The following is a 17,618-nucleotide window of genomic DNA, read 5'->3' on the forward strand; positions in this document are numbered from 1 at the left end:
TGCCCAATTGCACGCTATTTGGGAAGCGACCTAGAAGCATCATAATCACGATTCAAACATTATACACCACAGGCCTACAATGGCGAGACTTGTTCCGTTGAGTTCAGATACACATTTGAAGAAAGAACCTTTTAAAATAATGAGTTTTATCCTCAAGCCTTCAGATGATAGGATCACAAGGCGCGAATTCGATGATTTGGTGTTCAGGCTGAAGACACGGATGTCCTTTCAAATTTTCAGCCAGAAGCCGGATGATATGAGGGGAATGTCCTCTTGCGACTCTTTCTAGGGTTCACCAACTGATTTACTGTGCTCTTTCCTTTGGAGAAAGTTAGCTCTCACTAGCTGATTCTGCGAAGAAAGAACAACACCACTCTTAGGCAGACCAAGAACGCGGCGGAGGCAGCATGAGTCTCAAACCTCTCACAAGCGCCAAGTCGAACTCATCCATATCTCCCTGAGAATCGAACAACTAAGGCGTCAAGGTCTCTGATAAGGAGTTGGTCCGAGGACACCAGCCGACAAGCTCTCGTCATTCCCCTCTTGGGGTGGCATCTTCTCGCGCAAAGAACAAGTTGCACCTAACTTTGTTCAACTAGTTTCTTTTTGCCAATCCACCACTGGATTGTTCACAGACGAAACACAAGCTCACATACTTTGAGTGAAAGGAGGTCTATCATCATAGACTAACACCTCAAGTGTACCCTTGACTCGCATGATCTTGCATTGTGAAGACCTCGTATATGCAACTCCGCTCTATGTCCTGCTTCTGGAAATCTGTTTCTTTTTCTGTGAGAACTAACTGGAGAGCTCATCTCCCACATGCAAAACAATTTTCTTGAACCTTGTTGCATGGCTTTTCTCGAGGCAACATTGCCACCAATGAGACAACGAGGCACTTGTCCATTTCGTCGTTTTCTGTCGAAATGCATGCTTCAAATTCTCCTTCGAGTACGTACAGCACTCGAGAACCTTTGACTCAACGTAAGCTAAATGAGGACGACACGAAGTATGGACTCTTGCGCAATTAGTTTTTTCATCAACTGTTAAGCAGGTGGGCATGTGAGCGTTACTTGGGGTCACCGTTACATTCTAATATAATATCTATACCATGCTTTTTCTAAGCGAGAAAAGCAATGCGAGACGTTCCTGGGCAGCATCCAGACCAATGTACATCCCCTTCGTGGCTGGTAGCATTGAGCAACTACCCAAAGAGCACAATGGCTCATGTATTCCCTGGCAAAGGAAAACTTGATCTGGATACCAAACTACTTGGGTCAAATAATCGAAAAGAGTGTGGGCTTTTGCTAAGTCAGAAAGAACACCTCAGATACCCGAACATAAGCTGAGATACACAGAAGAGGAATCGTCGCAATCAAATACCAATGATGAAGATACAATGCCTGGACATTCGGCTTTCGGGCGTAATGCTGGCATCTCGTGCCTACCGGGACAATTGAAGGTTGTATCATTTTGCACTGTCCTAACCTGCCCGACCACGATGTTCTTCATCAAGAGCTCATTGAATCACTCGAATACAGTATAGCAGCGCCGGAACAAGTATTAAATAGCTCGGCGCAACCCTCGATGGACTAAGCAGTCGGTGGACCTGAATGTTTGATCAATTATCGGATGTGCCGTCAACGACATCGCACGCCGAGAACGCAGTCTCCGAACTTTTGTAAATACTGCCCACGATCGTCATGATAGGTAACTGAGTGTGCGACCTGGCCGGATGCTAAAGCTGAGGCTCGCTATGAAAGGGTGGATTCTACGATGCTTCAATTCTGACGGGTGTTAAGAAAACGAATCTAAAACCGTGATCCAAAAGGCATCACCGTAGGTAACATGGGTCAATGGTTTGCCCTCATACTTGTTGCCAGCCTGCGGGAGAAGTGCCTCGAGTGACCACTCAGTCATGCTACTTGATTCAATTTCAGGATTGGCGTGCAAAAATTGGTATCATATTTGATCATCATCACAACAAAGCTAACACCCGCGAGTTCCCGCTGCTATGTACTGCTAATCCGGCAATGAAAGCAAAGCTCAAAAACATTTACTTCTTCTGCTATACCATGCTTAAAGCCCAGCGATAACGCTCTGGATACCAACACTACTGGCATCTTCGCGCCGCTGGACAAAGGCCTTGAAGTCGGCCTTGGAGAGCTTCTTGCCCATACCGGAGGGTCCGGTGGCGAGCGTGCGGGACTTTTCTTTGAGAGCCTCCGGTCCAATGATGAACAGCGATCCAATGTCGGTGAGGAGCTCGACCGAGGCCTCGACATCGGCGGCAAGGGACCACTCCTTGATGGTGGAGACGTACTTTGATAGATCCTGCGCGACCATGAGACCTCCGGTGGCGTTAACCTGGAATTTCTTGAAGTGGTCAAAGAGCAGAGCCAGCACGGCAAGGGCAACCTCGGAGCTCCAGACCTCCAAGTTCTGGCCGTCAACAGCCTGAGAGGCGTGACGAGACACGCTGGAAAGGAATTGACTGATTTGCAGACAGGTTGGGGTTTGCAGGGAGTCGATATCCCCGTCTCGTGGACGGAAGTCGAACTTCTTTTGGTTCGCAAGCGAACGGGTGACCCAGTTGGTAACGACGTCGATGGAGCTACGCATGACGGCGTTGGTCTTGCGCTCGATACCGTCGATGGCAGATTTTGTCTGCGCTGACATATTACGACGGACGGTCGTGTTTGACTCAGCCAGCTTGATAAGGACAGTGGTGATGAAGCGCTCCATGATACTGGTGATAGTAACCGCAGGGCGAATGGAGGGGAGATATGTAAGATCTGGCTCCGTCTTGATGTTCTCCTGGGAGCTCGCGGCGTCCAAGGCTGCGTCGAGAGCGGTCTCGACATAGACGCGGCCCATGGTCGTGAGCAGCAGGTTGAGTAGTACGTTCACATCCTTGGGTGTCTCGACTTGAGAGCCGAGCTCAAGGGTCCTTCGAACAGACTCGGCAAGCCACTTCATCATTCTCTTTGCGTTTGCCACGCTAAGAACACCATCCTCCTCCGACACCTCTACTTCTTCCTTGTTTTCGTTGTCGCCTTGAATTCCCGCAACACGAAGCATCATAGCCTTCTGTGTGGCCGTCAATTCAGACGAATCGAGACGCTCAAGGTATGCGTCCTTGGCTGACGACAAGAGCTGCGAACTCTGTTGCGCCAAGGATGCCATGAAACCCGTAGGCGCCTTCTTTCTCTTGGAGTGGTAGGTTGTGAACTTGAAGAGCAACGAACTGTACAGTTCCTCGAGACTCTTTCTCTCGCGGTCAATGTACGAATTGCCCACAAGGTAAGGAACAAAAAGTTCTTCCATCTGTTGGTCTAGCGTTTGAGAAATTTGTGGAGAGGCTGGCTCTGGGTGCTCTGTCAGACCATGAGTCTTGAGATCCTCGATAAGACTGCTGATGTATGTCCTCGAAGAGTGCAGCGATCTCAAGAAGGCCAGGGATGAGACCTCGTTGGCTTTGTCCAGAACCATTTCGAGTCGTTGCTGAATGGACTGCTGGAACACTCTCTGGATGAACTTGATCAAGACCGTCTCGTAGTATGGGAAAGCCCTCTTGATGATGAAGGATTCCTCCTGCATGACCAGCTTGACTTCGTCAACGAGAGACTGCAGACTTGCCTCGACCCCGGGTGGGTCTGAATCTGGGTCGGCAATCTGTTCCCACGTCTCTCCATCCATCATCACCTCGTCCGAGAGTAGTTGATCCCTGTCGATAAAGAACTGGTGCTGGTTGACGAACGTAGCAATGACGCTGGCACCGCCGTTGAAGTCGTAGAGCACCTTTGAGCACTCCATCATATCGTCGAAGTTTTGGCGCCTGTAGCTATTGTTGAACTGCTTCAGGAGCTCCTGCTCGAGTGATTCTGAGAACTTCTCCAACAACTCGCGTGTATTATGAGCGCGGCTCGTTCCCGTGACGCCATTGGTTACGCCGTTCCCGCGGAATCCATTCGTCCCGTTTGTCTGACCCCATGATGCCGGATCCAAGCGCTGGCTGATGCGCATGAGCTGGCGAGAAATGACGGCACATCGCACCTTGTTCTCAGCGCCGCCCTGTCTCTGGATCTCTTCCAGCGACGTCAGCTGGCCGGTCTCGCTGACCTCGAGCCAACATTGGATGAGGAAGTTGGCGTCCTGGGCACGTCTTCGTTTCCTGTCCAATTCTTCGAGCTTCTCTCCAATCTGTACGGCGATGTTGCCTCCTGCTTCTTGCCTCGCGCTTCGGTCGCCGTTCGTCGCGGGGTTATTTAGGGACAGATCGAGCGCCTCGAAGGACGCCATGGACTGGTCGAGCTTTCTGCCGAGGGTATCGAGGGTCTGGTCATGCTGGGATTCGGCTCGTCGCACGTTAGACTGAAGTTCCGATTCCTTCTCCTGGAGTTCCTCGGACAGCGATCCAAGCTGCGAAAGGGCGTCTAGAAGTGGTCAGCGATTAGATTGCGCAGAGGCTCGAGGTTTCGTACTCTCAAACGTTCGAATGAGCGGCTTTGGGTCGAAGGCAGGCTGTGACGGGCCAGACCTTCGATTGGCAGGTACAGCGTTCTCGGCGAGGTTGTCGACAAATTCGCGGACCACAAAGTCCTGGTTGGAGAAATCGTCGAGGGTGAAGCTGGGCCCTTGGGGAAAGAGCGACTTTGCCCCAGACGCAGCCCGCTCCATGGTTGCGGTTGGGCTGAAAGTGCTGTCGTTTCTTGCGTTGGTTCGATTGGTGACAGCCCGCTACATCATTCTCGATGATCTTTGAATCGTAGAGGAGGTACTCCAGCAGCTGGAATAATCGTAATCAGGGAAGGTCGAGTCCAGGTCGTTGGGATTCGATGTTTCCGCGTTTCGGGAGCACGGTATCCGCGTGGCCGTTCAAGCAGTGACGACCGAGCTGTCCCTTAGGTCCGCTTTGGGTTAGCGCAAGTGATCCGAAGTCACTTCCCCGCCATCGTTGGCCCGTGTGTACTTTGAGATCAAGCTTGCACGTGATGCTATGAAGCACGGAGGTAATATTACTGACTTCAGCAGCACCACCTCCTGACATCGTCGCGGCTACAACGAAGACAGAATGACCATCTCAACGCATTGGAGTCACTCAGAAGGCCTCGAGTGAGGAAATCGCGAGTCAAATTCAATATCCGCCCTGAAACTAAAGCAACTCGCTGCGAGCTATGTATCTGCTCTGTCTGCATCTTGTTCACTCCTGCCTTCCTCTCCTTCTCAAATAGAGCATAAACCATGCGCGTTTTCTTGTTCCGCCGCGCTCGCAAGTGCCGAGTTCTCTATCCTCTACACATGCATATTCCAAAGCCTTCGTTTGGTCCTGAGCTCTTATTTCTCTTCTCTTATCTCTCTTCTCCAAATTCGAACTGTTTTCCTGAGGCGGCCGTCAATTCTCAAACTCGTTGAATAGCTGGAGCACGGCAAGTGAATCCAAATCCTTGGGAGAGCCTGGTCCAGTGACCAGAGACTCTGGGTCGCTGAGGTGCGAGTCGGAGTTGGGTGTGCCAGGAGGGGTGCCAGGAGGGGTGCCTGGACCACTAGGCTTGACTTCGACGGTGCTTGGCTCGGCAATGTGGGAGCTCGCATCATGGAAATCGTCTGGAGCAGGGCGAGAGCTCGAGAAGAGGTTTTCGCCTTCGGCATGTTGATGGCTTGGAGTGCCAGCACTATATCCAGTAGAGCCGGCTGCTGCAAGACTATCTCCATTCGAGCTGGCATTCGAGCCAGGGCCATCGAGCTCGGCCTCCGGCAAACTCTCATCTTCATCTTCATCGACAACCAGCTGTCGAAGCCTCTTTGACGGACGCGGCGGCTCTTGCATGCGTCCGGAGGATGGTTCTCTCAACCTCTTGACCCATCGTTCGACGATGGCAGCACCTGTCGTGTGTTGTCCTGCACCAAGGCTAGCTGCAAGCCGGCTATTCTCCACGTGGACGACCAGCTGTCTCTCCATGTTATCGATTGCATCGGTAAGGAAAGTTCGAATCCTGTCCTGATGGGTGGTTTCGTTCGACTGAGGAAAGGCGTCTGGTTGCTCTCGAACCATTTCAAAAGCGAGGAACACCTTATTCTTCACTTCTGCCTCGTCAGCATATCTGGCGTCGCAGATGTATGCGAGGGTCACCAGGAAGTCCTTGACTGTATCCAAGCTCAGGGTCACGATGCCTTCCGTGTCGCTGCGCAACACTATAGATGCGGCGTGAACCAAAAAGTGATTCAGCTTCGTCAATGACTGGCGGTTCAAGTGTGAATAGAGGCGCTGCAAGCAATCTGTTAGTGGGCAGAAGTTTTGGAAGTGGGCAGAAGTCTTGGTGAGGTCACTTACGAAGAACTCATCCACCGCCAGCCTTGCACGTCGTAAGTTGAGCCGCCTTTTACAAATGAAAGACCAAAGGTACGCCAAGTCAGGAAAGGGAGGAAAGTTGACCTTCGTCAGTCCTTCCATCTCCACTCTGATCTCGTTGTACAGCTTCGGGCTCATCTCCAAACGCAAGTCGGCAAGCCGAGCTTTGAGCTCCGTGATGCGGCTCGCTCCCGAAGGTGGGAAGGTTGAAGCAGAGGCGTTCCACAGATCATTCTGGGTCTGGGTACCGAACGAGCTCGCGGCACCGACGCCGGCCCCGGCAACCGCTGACTTGCCTTTGTTGGACATGCTTAAGCCTGTCTTAATTTTGGACTTGCCCTTGCCTTCATCTGACTTCTGCTTTGCTGGCTTGTTTTCCTTGCCCTTAGTGTCGTCTCCGTTGTCGTCGTGTTCGTCATCTTGCCCGCTGCCGTCGTCTTCGTCGCTGTCGTCTTCCTTCTTGCCAGCAGCTTCCATGATCGAAGCAGCCCACGCGCGACACCGTTTGTTCGAGGCGATGAGGTTGTCATCCGGGTCTCGGAATTCGGGAAAGAAGTAGACACCTGTCGTGCCGCCCTTCAGTTGGAAGGCTTTGCAGATACCAGTTCTCGGATCTGGCTCAGCCAGCGCGTAGTATTGAAGCCGCTTCCTTGTATCCATGGAGACGATGGCTTTGAGAGCGGTGGGACTGCTCTGTGAGACAGTCACAGCCTCTAGCTGCTCATTCGACGCCTCTTTCTCAATGAGCTTTCTTTCTCAATGAGCTTCTTGATGGAAAGTCCCTGTATGGCCTGAGAGGACTCGGCAGCAACCTCCAGAGGAAGGTGCCATCCTACCCACAAACCGCGGCGTGCCTTTCTGCTGTTGCCCTCGCCCAGCTCTGCGAGGTTGGAAGATTCGTAGTCCCTTTGGCTGTTCCATTCCTCAATCTATCGATCAAGGCGCTGCGTACGGTCTTGTGATTCTCATGACCAGAGAACGTAAGTATCTGACTGGGCTGACGAGCGTCGCCGAGTCCGTCATCGTAGGCATGGAGGTCGGTTCTCCAGGACCACTTCCGGGAGAACTCCGGTTGAGCAGTCATGTTCAAGAGTTGAGGCAGGAAGAGTGCTGTGTGACAATGTCAAGAAAGTAGTTACGAGGCAGTTGTTATGTGAGTAGTTACAAGTGGGATGACTTGAGTGTCCGAAGGGTATCTTGCCAATCTCGGTATGGTGCTTGACCTGTGACTGCTTTCACAGTAACACTCAGATGAGGGTGTGAGTTGTTCTTGGCAGGTTGAGAGCTGTGAGATTGAGTGGGTTGTGTGTTTAAATAGACAAGTGCCAGCCTCAGCATGAATTGACGACAGCAGGTGCGACGATAAGATGAAAGAAGGCAAGAGAGACACGGGGAAGGAAAGGAAGTTGAAGCATTTAGAAGGAAGAGATGGTGATGATGATGGTGAGCGCAGCAACGCCAAAGTAATGTCTCGAGTAGCAAGTGGCGATGGTAACTTGTGTCTGCAAGTCTCTATTGCACGACTATCAGAGACACACAGGGGCCCACCTATTCTCTCTGGCTCTACTCCTTCCGCTTTTACTGGCGAGGCAGGTTCAGCCTCTTTCTTTCTAAGCTTTACTCCTGGACTCGGAAGGCAGCAACTCGCACTCTCACATCCTCCCCCGGCTTGGAAAAAAATACCCATACCCTCCCCTTGCTCAACCAACTCCTCTCCTCCTCAACACAAACTACCTTGCTATCCAATCACCACTACTCTGAGCAGGACATTGCACATTTTCTTCGTTCAATTCATACCTTGCATACTATCACAAGCAAGTTCTTATACACACGCCGAAGACACAATCTCCGTCAAACAGCATGCCACCCAAGAGAGAAAGCCTCCCACGGGCTGCCAAGACGTCCACCGACGGTGGGGATGACGCGGGGAAGAGTGCTCCAGAGCCGGTGCATCTCGGCGAGGCAGGCACTAACGTCGCAATGACCAGAGGAAAGAAGACCATAGGAAGGCCCAGAGGAAGCAAAACCAGAGGAAACCAGACCAGAGGGAACAAGCGGTCCAGGCATGATTCGAAGACCCCGTTGGACGAGATCCACGTTTCAAGCGGAGGTTCGCCAGGTGCGTCCAACAAGAAGCAGGCCGCTGGTTCTCCTCCTCAGGTCGCCACTCCTCCCCGCTCCTCGGAGCCCCCTGCTGTTCCTCTCGAATTGGAATTCTTGGTTAGAGGAGACCACGACAAGCGCATCTCCTCGAACGAGCGAGCCAGAAGACGTCAGATCCAGGACGACATCGACTGGCTCGGCAAGTGGCTCCTAGAGTATGCTTACCACCAAATCAAGAAAGAGCAGGGGCTATATCCCGAAGGGCCGGTCGAGGTCGCGGATGATTTAGGTGCGTCTAGTTTTTGGTGGCGCGAAGCCATTGGTACTATCTCCAAGGAGGACGTTAAGGAGCAGTTTCGTGTGCTCGAAAGGCAATTACACGAAGCTCCCGATAAGGTGTTTGTGCAAGCCATGTTTGGTTGGACCAGCTACCAGATGTGGAAGGATGGTCGCAACATTCAGGTCATCAAGGGTCAGGCTGGGGTCTGGAGCCACGTGCAAGGCGTGGATATCGAGGATGAGTATTGGCAGATGCTTCGACAGGGGTTCCGTGAGTAGTGAGCACCTTTGCACCCAAGTCTCGGCTCCCGGTTTCTTCGTCTTGTTTGCGAGCTCAGGCTTTCGATTGTAGAGCAGAGAAGACGGGACAGAGGGCACGAGGTCTTCTTACAGATGTTGATTTCCAAAGCAAACACTGTACTCGGACGAACCTCTTGCTCTCTCTGCCCCCCAGTGATGCTCTCCTCATCTAGATTGATGGTGTTTGATAAAAGATGAACTCGTTCACAGGTCACCTCTCTCCCATCGGTCGAAGCCCAGGCGAAGGAAGCCCGACTGGGTCAAGTGACAGAGTCGGTTGTGGCGCGCGCCGCCCTCCGCCTCTACACAGACTGCGTGAGAGGTGATTAGCTGGAAAGCGCCCACTTTGAGGAGTAGTAAAAGTGAACCTAAGTTCAATTTAGGCATTTGAGCCCCGCCCTCCGCAATGTTTCTCCCACGGAGCGCCCCAAGGCCAGCTCTGACGTCGAGCAACAGGGCATCTGCAGCCTATCACAGCACGGCCAAGGTGCCAGCAATCGTCAGCATATCATGCTTGACACCATCGATCCGCCAAACCGACGGCAGGGTAGACACGACGTGAGTCTGGCCTTAGACATTCTAAGCTTCGACTACATAGAAGGCCGGCCACAACACAACGTCGAGTAGCCATACTAAACCTCCCTCCCCAATCATGATAATCACAACACAAGTCACTACAGTCCAGGTTCATGTTTCAACTTGACAAGCCATCGATTGAACAGCCCTACAAGCAGTTGATAGAAATAATACAATAATGCCACCCCCCTTTTTCATCTTCATCAAGAGTAGCAGGTAGTTTCAACAACCAAACCGGGTCGAACAACAACCCCCTTCAACTTCCTTCCACCCCCTCTTCCCTTTCCCTTCCAAATGTCAACCTCCACTCTCCCCTCTTTCATCTTTCCACCAAGTCAAGTGGGGGAATAAAGTGACAGAAACCATCAAAAAAGCCCCTAGAAGTGATGAACAACTTCCTCTCCTCCAACACCCCTTCTCCTAAACACCCTTGAGGTGTATTGTGTGACAAAAAATTGATAATTACATTGCCAAGTACCAGACAAAAGACAAACTTCAACAAGCGACGTTGCTGTGAATCCTTTTTGTGGCTTGGACGTGTGTTGATGGAGTTCTCTGCGATATTGGTATCACGGAAATGACTGACTGCGAAGGGAACGACCTGTCCCGGGTCTCGCTCTAAAACAGGAATGTACAGAAGAGAGATGCTAGAAGCGAAGAAGAAAAAGCAAGAGATGGAAGAGAAAAACATGTGGAGGAAAATCGGGAAAAGAGGATGGGAAAAGAGAATTGTGGGAAGCCATGTTCACGAGCGGATGAAGAGAATTACGCCGCCCGAGGAAACATGCCATGCCTGCGGTCGTGCGAGAGTGTGTGAGAGTGAGAGCGAGAGTGAGGTAGTGTGATGCGAGTGTGTAGTAGTAATGGAAATAATGTGCGCGGCGGATAGTTTAGGTAGGCGATAATGGGATAGTAAGGGCACGCCGAGTATGTGTGTGCGTCTCTACGAGACTTATGTGTGGTAATATTGGGATTGTAACGAGTGGTGGACTGTTGAGTGCTCTAAGCCGTCTATGCTGAATGGAGGCCCCCGCCGAAAACGATGCTCCGGAAAAGACCTGGGTATAAAAGTGGAAGGACGGATCATGATTGGGATGTCGTGAAGGCGCCATGGCCGAGAACGGAGCTCGGAGAGGTTGCGCAGAGGCGATTAGTGTCTCGTCACCGCCATGACTTCAAGTGAATCGCCGGCTATACCTAGCGTTGATTTTGCTTGGCCTTGTTGATCTCGCCGAGGTTCAGCCAGCTCATGTCTGACGATGTTGAAGCCATGGCAAGCGGGGGCTGCTGGCTCACACCACTCGGATGACCCTGGCCTGGTGGCCTTGATGGAATGCTTGGTGCCAGAGACGTCGGGTAGAGGCTCTCAGCGTATACACTGCTCGGGGCACGATCCGCACCCCACGGCTTCTTGTAGCTGCCGATGGGATCCCAGGTATCACGAACGCTCTCAGGAATGCCACTTGAGTAGCCAGATGAGGCGTCCGAGGTAGGTCGTCGGGGTGATTCGATCTTGGCGGAAACTCCGTCTCTGAAGGGGATCTGGTTTGAGTAGTCCGAAACAGTAGGGCTGCCTGAGGCCACGCGGTTGAGCTCCGGCCGGCCATCGTGCCGAATGGGCGGTACGGTGGACAGATCCTGGGTGATGAGGTGAAGGGGTGGGACAGTGGCAGAGTCCTGAGTAATCCGGTTCTTGTTCGAGTAGTGAGAGGTTTCCGAGTCGACGGTGGTCCGCTTCGAGTTGCCGAATCCGAGGATATTGAGAGCGCTACCGCCAGACCAGTATCGGTTCCAGCCTGAGCTTCTGCGCGTCTCACCAGGACGTCCCATCTGGTTTCCACGAGTTGTGGGGCGGGGTTCAACGGTGTCAGCGGCGAAAGAGACGCCCTTCTCGTCACGCGAAGGCGGTGCCAGGTTGGGAACCTCGTTGACCTGCGGCATGGGCTTGCTGATAGTGCTCTTGAAGAAGCTGTTCGTAGAGCCACGCTTGAAGTCGTTGCTAGGGCCGCGAGGAGCGACGTTGGCGTTGGACTTGGGACCGTTGGCCTTGCCCATCAAGATAGCCATCGAGGAGAAGGATCCAGCCGAATCGGACTGCTGGTGTCCTCGGAAACCGGGAGCGGGGTCAAAGTCGTTGTTGCCGTAACCGAGTCCAGCCTTCTCGTCGGGGAAGCCTCGTTGGCCTTGCTCGGGGTTGGGCTGGTTCTTCGCACGACGGCGGCGGATACAGAAGAGAATCAAGCCCAGGAGGATCATGATACCGGTAATAGTTCCAAGCACAATACCAAGGATGGCGTTGGCGCTGACAGAGGCGCCAACAGCGGGGGCGGCAGTCTCCGAAGAGGCAGAGGACGAAGCAGAGGCGGAGGCAGAAGCAGGGGCAGTAATGGCGGAGACACTAGAGATCGCGCTCGACGAAGACTTCGAAGAGCTGCTGCTACTGCTTGAGGTGGAAGTAGCAGTCGACGAAGCACTTGTGCTGCTAGACGTCTCGCTGGTAATGAGGACAGACTGCTCGCTCAACTTCTGGTTCGCGTCTGTCCAGCTGTTTTCGCGCGCATTGAACATGCACAAAACATCGTTCGTGTTGCCTCCGGCAAAGACGACAAGACCGGTGGAGTCAGACGCGAGGGCGTAGTTGGCGCGGGTTCCCGTGGGCGCGAGGGTGCTGTTGTAGGCAGGCCAGTCTGCCAGAGTCAAATCGCGCTTCGCCATCTCAGCCGCCGTTCGTGTCGTCTTCTTCGACACCGCGGCGGAGTTGGCAACAGGTGCTCCCGAAGCATCGATAAGGACCATACGCTGGACCTCGTTCGGTGAGGTCGACAGGTCGAAGGTGTACAAGCTCTTGCTTCCATCATCTCCCTTCATAAGCATCGCCCTGATCGCCGTAGTATCCTTCAAGATCGGTGAAGCGAGAGTCGCGCCAGAGTCCGTCCACAGAGTGTCCGGGTTGAAAAGCATGACCTTTGAGTTGGTGGTGCTGCCGCCAACCACGACCGCCTGAGTGTCGGACCAGGTGAGCACAATCGGGTTTACGACGGGTGGTGCTGTGGATTCGTAGGCTCGGGTGTGGTAAGGTGCGGAGGCGCCAACGACAAAGGTCTGCGTCGAGGGCCCAGAGTAACCATCTTGACTGCCGCCGTAGATGATAATCTGATCAGTGCCGGGGAGATAAGTTGCGCCGTGAAGCAGACGCTCCTGCGTTACCGCGTCCTGTGGTTGGATTGACTCCCACTTTCCTGTCGCGAACGTGTACTTCTGCAGTCCCCGGTAGTCCGTCGATGTTCCCTTACCTCCAACAATGTACAAGCCAGCCTGACTGGCGTCCGTGGGATTTGAGCCGACACATACACCTCCTGTGACCTTTTCGCCCTGAGTCAAAGTCTTCCATTTCGCTCCCTCGGTGAGCGAAAGTGATTGAAAAGCGTCTGCGGAGTACGTGTACAGAACGTTGTCGTGGATAACTGAGCAGATGTTGTTCAGGGCGACGGGGGGCTCGGGGAGAGTCATCGTGTCCGTGTGTCGGGGGTGAGGTTAAGTTAGATGAGATGTGGCCGTGAGTGTAGGTGAGATGACGTGGATCCTTCACTCTACAACAACATGGCGCGAATATCTCAAAACTAGATTCGTGTAAAAATAAGATGGGATCCTCGTATCGAAAGCGGCTTCGTCACGAGATGTCGTCTTGTCGATGGTGAGATGCTGAGGTCCGGGTGAGGGCTGCACACAAGCGAGGGCCGTCGAGGCTTCAAACCGGAGTTCAATCGTTCGCGATTTCGAAGTGAAGTTGATCGGTCGGTCCCAAGCTCGCAGGACGTGATGTCGATAATGAAAATCGAGGAGCGGTCTCAAGGGAGGAAGAAACAGTGTCCTGAAATTTGTCGTGGACGGGAAGCGTTGCCCTTGTCTCGGAGTTTGATCTGCAGAACAAAGTTTCTGGTGCTTCTTTCGCGGGCCAATGCTAGGGCGGCAGACAGGAAGCAGCAGGAAGAGAGGCCCAGACGGCTGGGTTGGAAGGGAAACAAAAGAAGGCTTCTGGCTCTCCTGAGTCCTGAAGGCCTTTGTGTCGCAGGATTTTGGGGGTGGCCAAGCGGAGACGTGTTCGTCGTTGGTCGGATTCGTATGTTGGAGGTTGTGTCGTGGGAGGTCGTATCGCCCCTGGGCTATTACTGTCGCTCGTGTCCGTCGGTTTGGTCGGTGGGAGAAGATAGGGGAGGCAGTGACGGGACGTATGTAGGCATGCGTCGAGTATGTTGCCGCGTCACGGAATCGAAGAAAGGCTTACAATGAACGACTCTTGTTCCTCTGCGAGATTCAACGTTCCAGACGATGAGTAGCAATTCCACCTCGAAAGAGCGAAAAATGCACACACGGCACTGGAGGAGAAGAGGGAGAGAGAGAAAAGCAGAGAGACTCCGAGTAAGTGAGAGAGAAGGAGAGGCGAAAGGAAGAGTGGGCTGTGGTACTTCGTTTGAGAGCGGCCCACGCCTCTGGCTGCTGCGGTCTCTCGCTCTCTTGGGAGTAGTCGACCAGGTACAGCCCAAAGTTGCAGGCGAGGAAACACGAGACAGGGATTCTGGGAATCGTGACTGGGGGTCGCCAGGAACGTCCTGGTTGCTCTGCCGGGGTGGCTTGGATTGGTGATTGACGAATCAGACGGTCCAAGAGCCATCAAATTGGGCCAGAGCAGGGGGCACCCGGAAGAGCGCCAAAGTAGACGACGGGCCAAGAATACTTGGATGGGTGGTGAGACAATGCGGTGCCGCCAGGTACAGGCCCAAGAAGCAGCTACCCTTGAGGCTGCACCCTAGTCCAGCACGAGATTGAAAAAGGGGGTGCCGGGGGGTTCTGGCCTATCAGCGATTCCAATCTCGCGTGTTGCTGGATTGGGGCACATCCAAAAGAGAAGTCGAAGGGGGCTTTGACGCCAGTTGACGACTCTGTCTTGTCAGTGTCCAGGAAGCCCAGCAGCCAGTGGCAGTCGGGCTAGCCGTTGAACGGCCAGCAGTCAAGCCAGTCAGTCACGGCGATGACAACGGGCGGACCTCCTGTGATCTAGCCTGAAGCCGTAAAGCGCAACATCACAACGCGGCCCCTGGTGCAGTCTATGCTACCTTCAGTCTGGTGCGCTGCCCCAATGGTGATGTGTCGTAGCCGCAAGTGTAAAAGCAACCAGAGAGACGCGCGCCGGTTGAAGTCAAGCAAAAGTAAGCCAGGCGCCGTTGCGTACTCGTTTTCTTCTTCTTCGGCCTCGTGCCGGCCAATGCTCCAGGCTCAGGCTCGAGGCTTCTCGTGGCTCGTGTCCGGGTCGTCTGTTGTCTGACGGCACATGGACAGACTTTTGCTCTGCAGTCAAAGAATGGGGGGAGCCGGCCAAAGTGACGGACAGATCACACCAGACGACGGCTGACTGACAGCACTGATGGCATCCATAGTGCAAGATCCGCCGTCCGTCCGTTGCCTCGTGGATTGGCTTGGCCAAAGCAGAGATGGGATTAATTACACGCGTTTGCTTGGCTTTGGCTGCTGAGCTGAAGTGACCGGCTCTCGTTCGCGTTACTCGCGTCGCTATGCTCGAGGGAAGCCGTCACGGGCTGCCGTGGGACCACGAGGTAATGAAAGCAATCAAGCCAAAGCCACGATCTCCTTCCCAGGCTCCCAGCAAACAGTCGATTGACGAGAGTGCCAGATCCGAAGGGCCATTGGGCCAAGACCAGCTCAAGAGCGAATCCACGGACGGACGCCCGCTTCCCGTCTTCGACCTTCAATAAAACAATATCGGGATGCCTGCAGCGGGAACCGGCCAAGAGGGGGGAGGGGGCCTTACACCGGGCAGCTCAAGCGAAGGCGTGAGCGACAGGCTTCAGGCTTCCAGCAGCGAGAGACTGGCGTCATACTGCACCACGGCTCATCAAACTTGGGCGCTGAACTATCCGTTACCCGTACCGCAGGGCTTTCCGGTGGACGCCGCAATGGGCCGTGGCCGGGACACCTGGGGGTCCTGCTGTAGGAGGGGGGAGGGGAAAGGAAGAATCCGAAAGAAAAGAAGATGAGCGCGACACCGGCACGGGAGAGCAGCGGCAGCAGCAGGTCGCAATTTTGCAAATCGGGGAGGCCAATCAAAGATGATGCTTGTCGCCCCGGTGTTGGACGAGATGATGGGCGACAGACTGCGTCGCTCAATGTTCAGATTGGGGGATAGCGCGAGCTGCGGCCACGCGGTACGGAGTCGGTTCGCGTGCTTTCTCGGCCCCGGTTGATGCTGACTAGGCTGCATTTGTGCTGACGGCTGAAATTGGAACAAGCAGCAGAAAAATGCAGTGAAGCCGGGGTGGTGTCCGTTGTTCGATCGTCGTCGTCGTCCATGGTTTGGTCGAAGGGACTCCTGAGGATGGAGGAAGGGAGGCGAGCAGCCAGCCAGTGTGTCGCGAATCAAAAGATGCCAAGAGAAAGAAGGAGGGACGCGCAGCAAACAACTGAACGCTGGGCGTTTCTCCCCTGCCCTTGGCGCTGGAACGGGGGGTACGTACTCCCTTCGCAGCACGCAGCACTCAGAATGCAACTTTGGTTTTTTCGAATGGCATTCTGGCTGAAACGCGCTAGACGAGTGAACCCCTGCAGCAACCGTCGTCCATCGCCGCCGGCCCCTGAGCCACTCACGCCAGAATCTGGCTGCTCTTCCTCCACTGCTTCCTGCACGCTAAACGCTGCACGCTGCATACAGCTTCGCTGCTGCGCGCTGCTGCACGCCGCACTTCACCTGAAGCCTGCCTTGCAGCCGCCATCACTCAATTCGACGAAAAAGGTCGTAAACCTGCAGCAATTCAGCATGGCGCCCCTGCTCGAGATCCCCTCTTCTTCGGCCCCCAGTATCCGTGGCCGATCAGATTCCCTTTTTTAAGAAACTCTTCGCCCCATGGATGGATCGCGCCGCTGAGCTGAACTGCAGTGCTGCAGTGCAGGTTGCAGTTCGTCCTGCTTCCCTCAGCTTGTTCTAAAAGAATACGCACATGGAAAAATGTGAGAGAGTGACCAGGCGCACGAAAAGAATGGCCACAGCTTGAAATGTCCAAAATCCTTCTCGGTCGGCGCCGGTGACATGGGGCCATGTAAGCCTTTCCCCGGCCACGGCCATGATTGGGAAGCCTCGACCGCGTCGGGCTCCAATGCTACTCTCAATTGAGTCTGAGTGTCGACCAAAGAGTAACTCCGATCCGGGACTATCTGTTTTTCGAATCTCGAAAATCTAATCCATCTGCCAATACTACATTCAATGGGCCAAGGCGTTTCTTCCCATCTCCAGCATCCAAGCCGAACAGAACACACAAACCTCTTCGCGATCCGGGAAGGGGGAGCCACAACCCGATTTGAAAAATATGACATCGAGTCCGGCTCCGAAGGAACAGACAGCAACCTGACACTGACACCAGCAGAAATGCCTAAGCGTTCCCGCGCCCCTCCCCATCCATATCAATTTCTGAATGTGACCGATGCCATCCCTCTGATGGTCTCGATCTCTGGCCCCTCTCTGCTTGTCATACCCGTCCCGCGCTCTTCTCCATTCCACTGTACGCGATACAACGAACGTCTGCCCGCTGTGGAACGGAGATGGGGAGAAGGGGGGCCGGCCGCCGCTCCCTCTCAACTCTCAACACTGGTCTCCGCGATCCAGGAGCAATTTTGCATCCTTCAGGCCTCAAAGCAGGGCCTCGCCGCAACGGTCAAACAATCGTCCCGGCGCATCCCCCCTCACCTCGCTCCATCGTCTTGGGGGGGGGGCGCCTGGCCCGTTAGCCGTTTGCCGTTGACGACGATGCCGCGTCGCGGAATATGGCTGAGCAAGGAAACCCGCCGCCCCCAATCATCGTGCCCAAAAAAAGAACCGCAGCAGGCACTCTCCATAAATGTCATTCATTCATTAATTTCCAACGGTACCGAAGGAGAGAAGGGATGAGCCTTTCCGGTGGCCAACATCGCCCCCTCCTCCCCTTCCCGAAATACAAAACAT

General features: G+C 54.0%; 4 protein-coding genes across 4 annotated transcripts; 1 reads left to right on the plus strand and 3 right to left on the minus strand.

Annotated features, from left to right (window-relative positions):
- Nucleotides 1-2,079: 2,079 nt before the first annotated feature.
- On the minus strand, nucleotides 2,080-4,680 carry COL26b_005105 (uncharacterized protein; the record flags this gene model as incomplete). The annotated part of the gene is made up of 2 exons (XM_053177961.1): nucleotides 2,080-4,436; nucleotides 4,485-4,680. 2 exons carry the CDS (start codon nucleotides 4,678-4,680, stop codon nucleotides 2,080-2,082), a joined length of 2,553 nt encoding a protein of 850 aa, XP_053038081.1.
- Nucleotides 4,681-5,395: 715 nt separating this feature from the next.
- COL26b_005106 (uncharacterized protein) lies at nucleotides 5,396-7,012 on the minus strand (the record flags this gene model as incomplete). The annotated part of the gene is made up of 2 exons (XM_053177962.1): nucleotides 5,396-6,268; nucleotides 6,335-7,012. 2 exons carry the CDS (start codon nucleotides 7,010-7,012, stop codon nucleotides 5,396-5,398), a joined length of 1,551 nt encoding a protein of 516 aa, XP_053038082.1.
- Nucleotides 7,013-8,332: 1,320 nt separating this feature from the next.
- Nucleotides 8,333-9,013, plus strand: COL26b_005107 (uncharacterized protein; the record flags this gene model as incomplete). The annotated part of the gene is made up of 1 exon (XM_053177963.1): nucleotides 8,333-9,013. One exon carries the CDS (start codon nucleotides 8,333-8,335, stop codon nucleotides 9,011-9,013), a length of 681 nt encoding a protein of 226 aa, XP_053038083.1.
- A 1,794-nt stretch (nucleotides 9,014-10,807) lies between these two features.
- On the minus strand, nucleotides 10,808-13,120 carry COL26b_005108 (uncharacterized protein; the record flags this gene model as incomplete). The annotated part of the gene is made up of 1 exon (XM_053177964.1): nucleotides 10,808-13,120. One exon carries the CDS (start codon nucleotides 13,118-13,120, stop codon nucleotides 10,808-10,810), a length of 2,313 nt encoding a protein of 770 aa, XP_053038084.1.
- Between the last annotated feature and the right edge of the window lie 4,498 nt (nucleotides 13,121-17,618).

This window comes from Colletotrichum chrysophilum (genome assembly GCF_026319265.1).
Source record: "Colletotrichum chrysophilum strain AFK26 chromosome Unknown scaffold_33, whole genome shotgun sequence".
Taxonomy (NCBI): domain Eukaryota; kingdom Fungi; phylum Ascomycota; class Sordariomycetes; order Glomerellales; family Glomerellaceae; genus Colletotrichum; species Colletotrichum chrysophilum.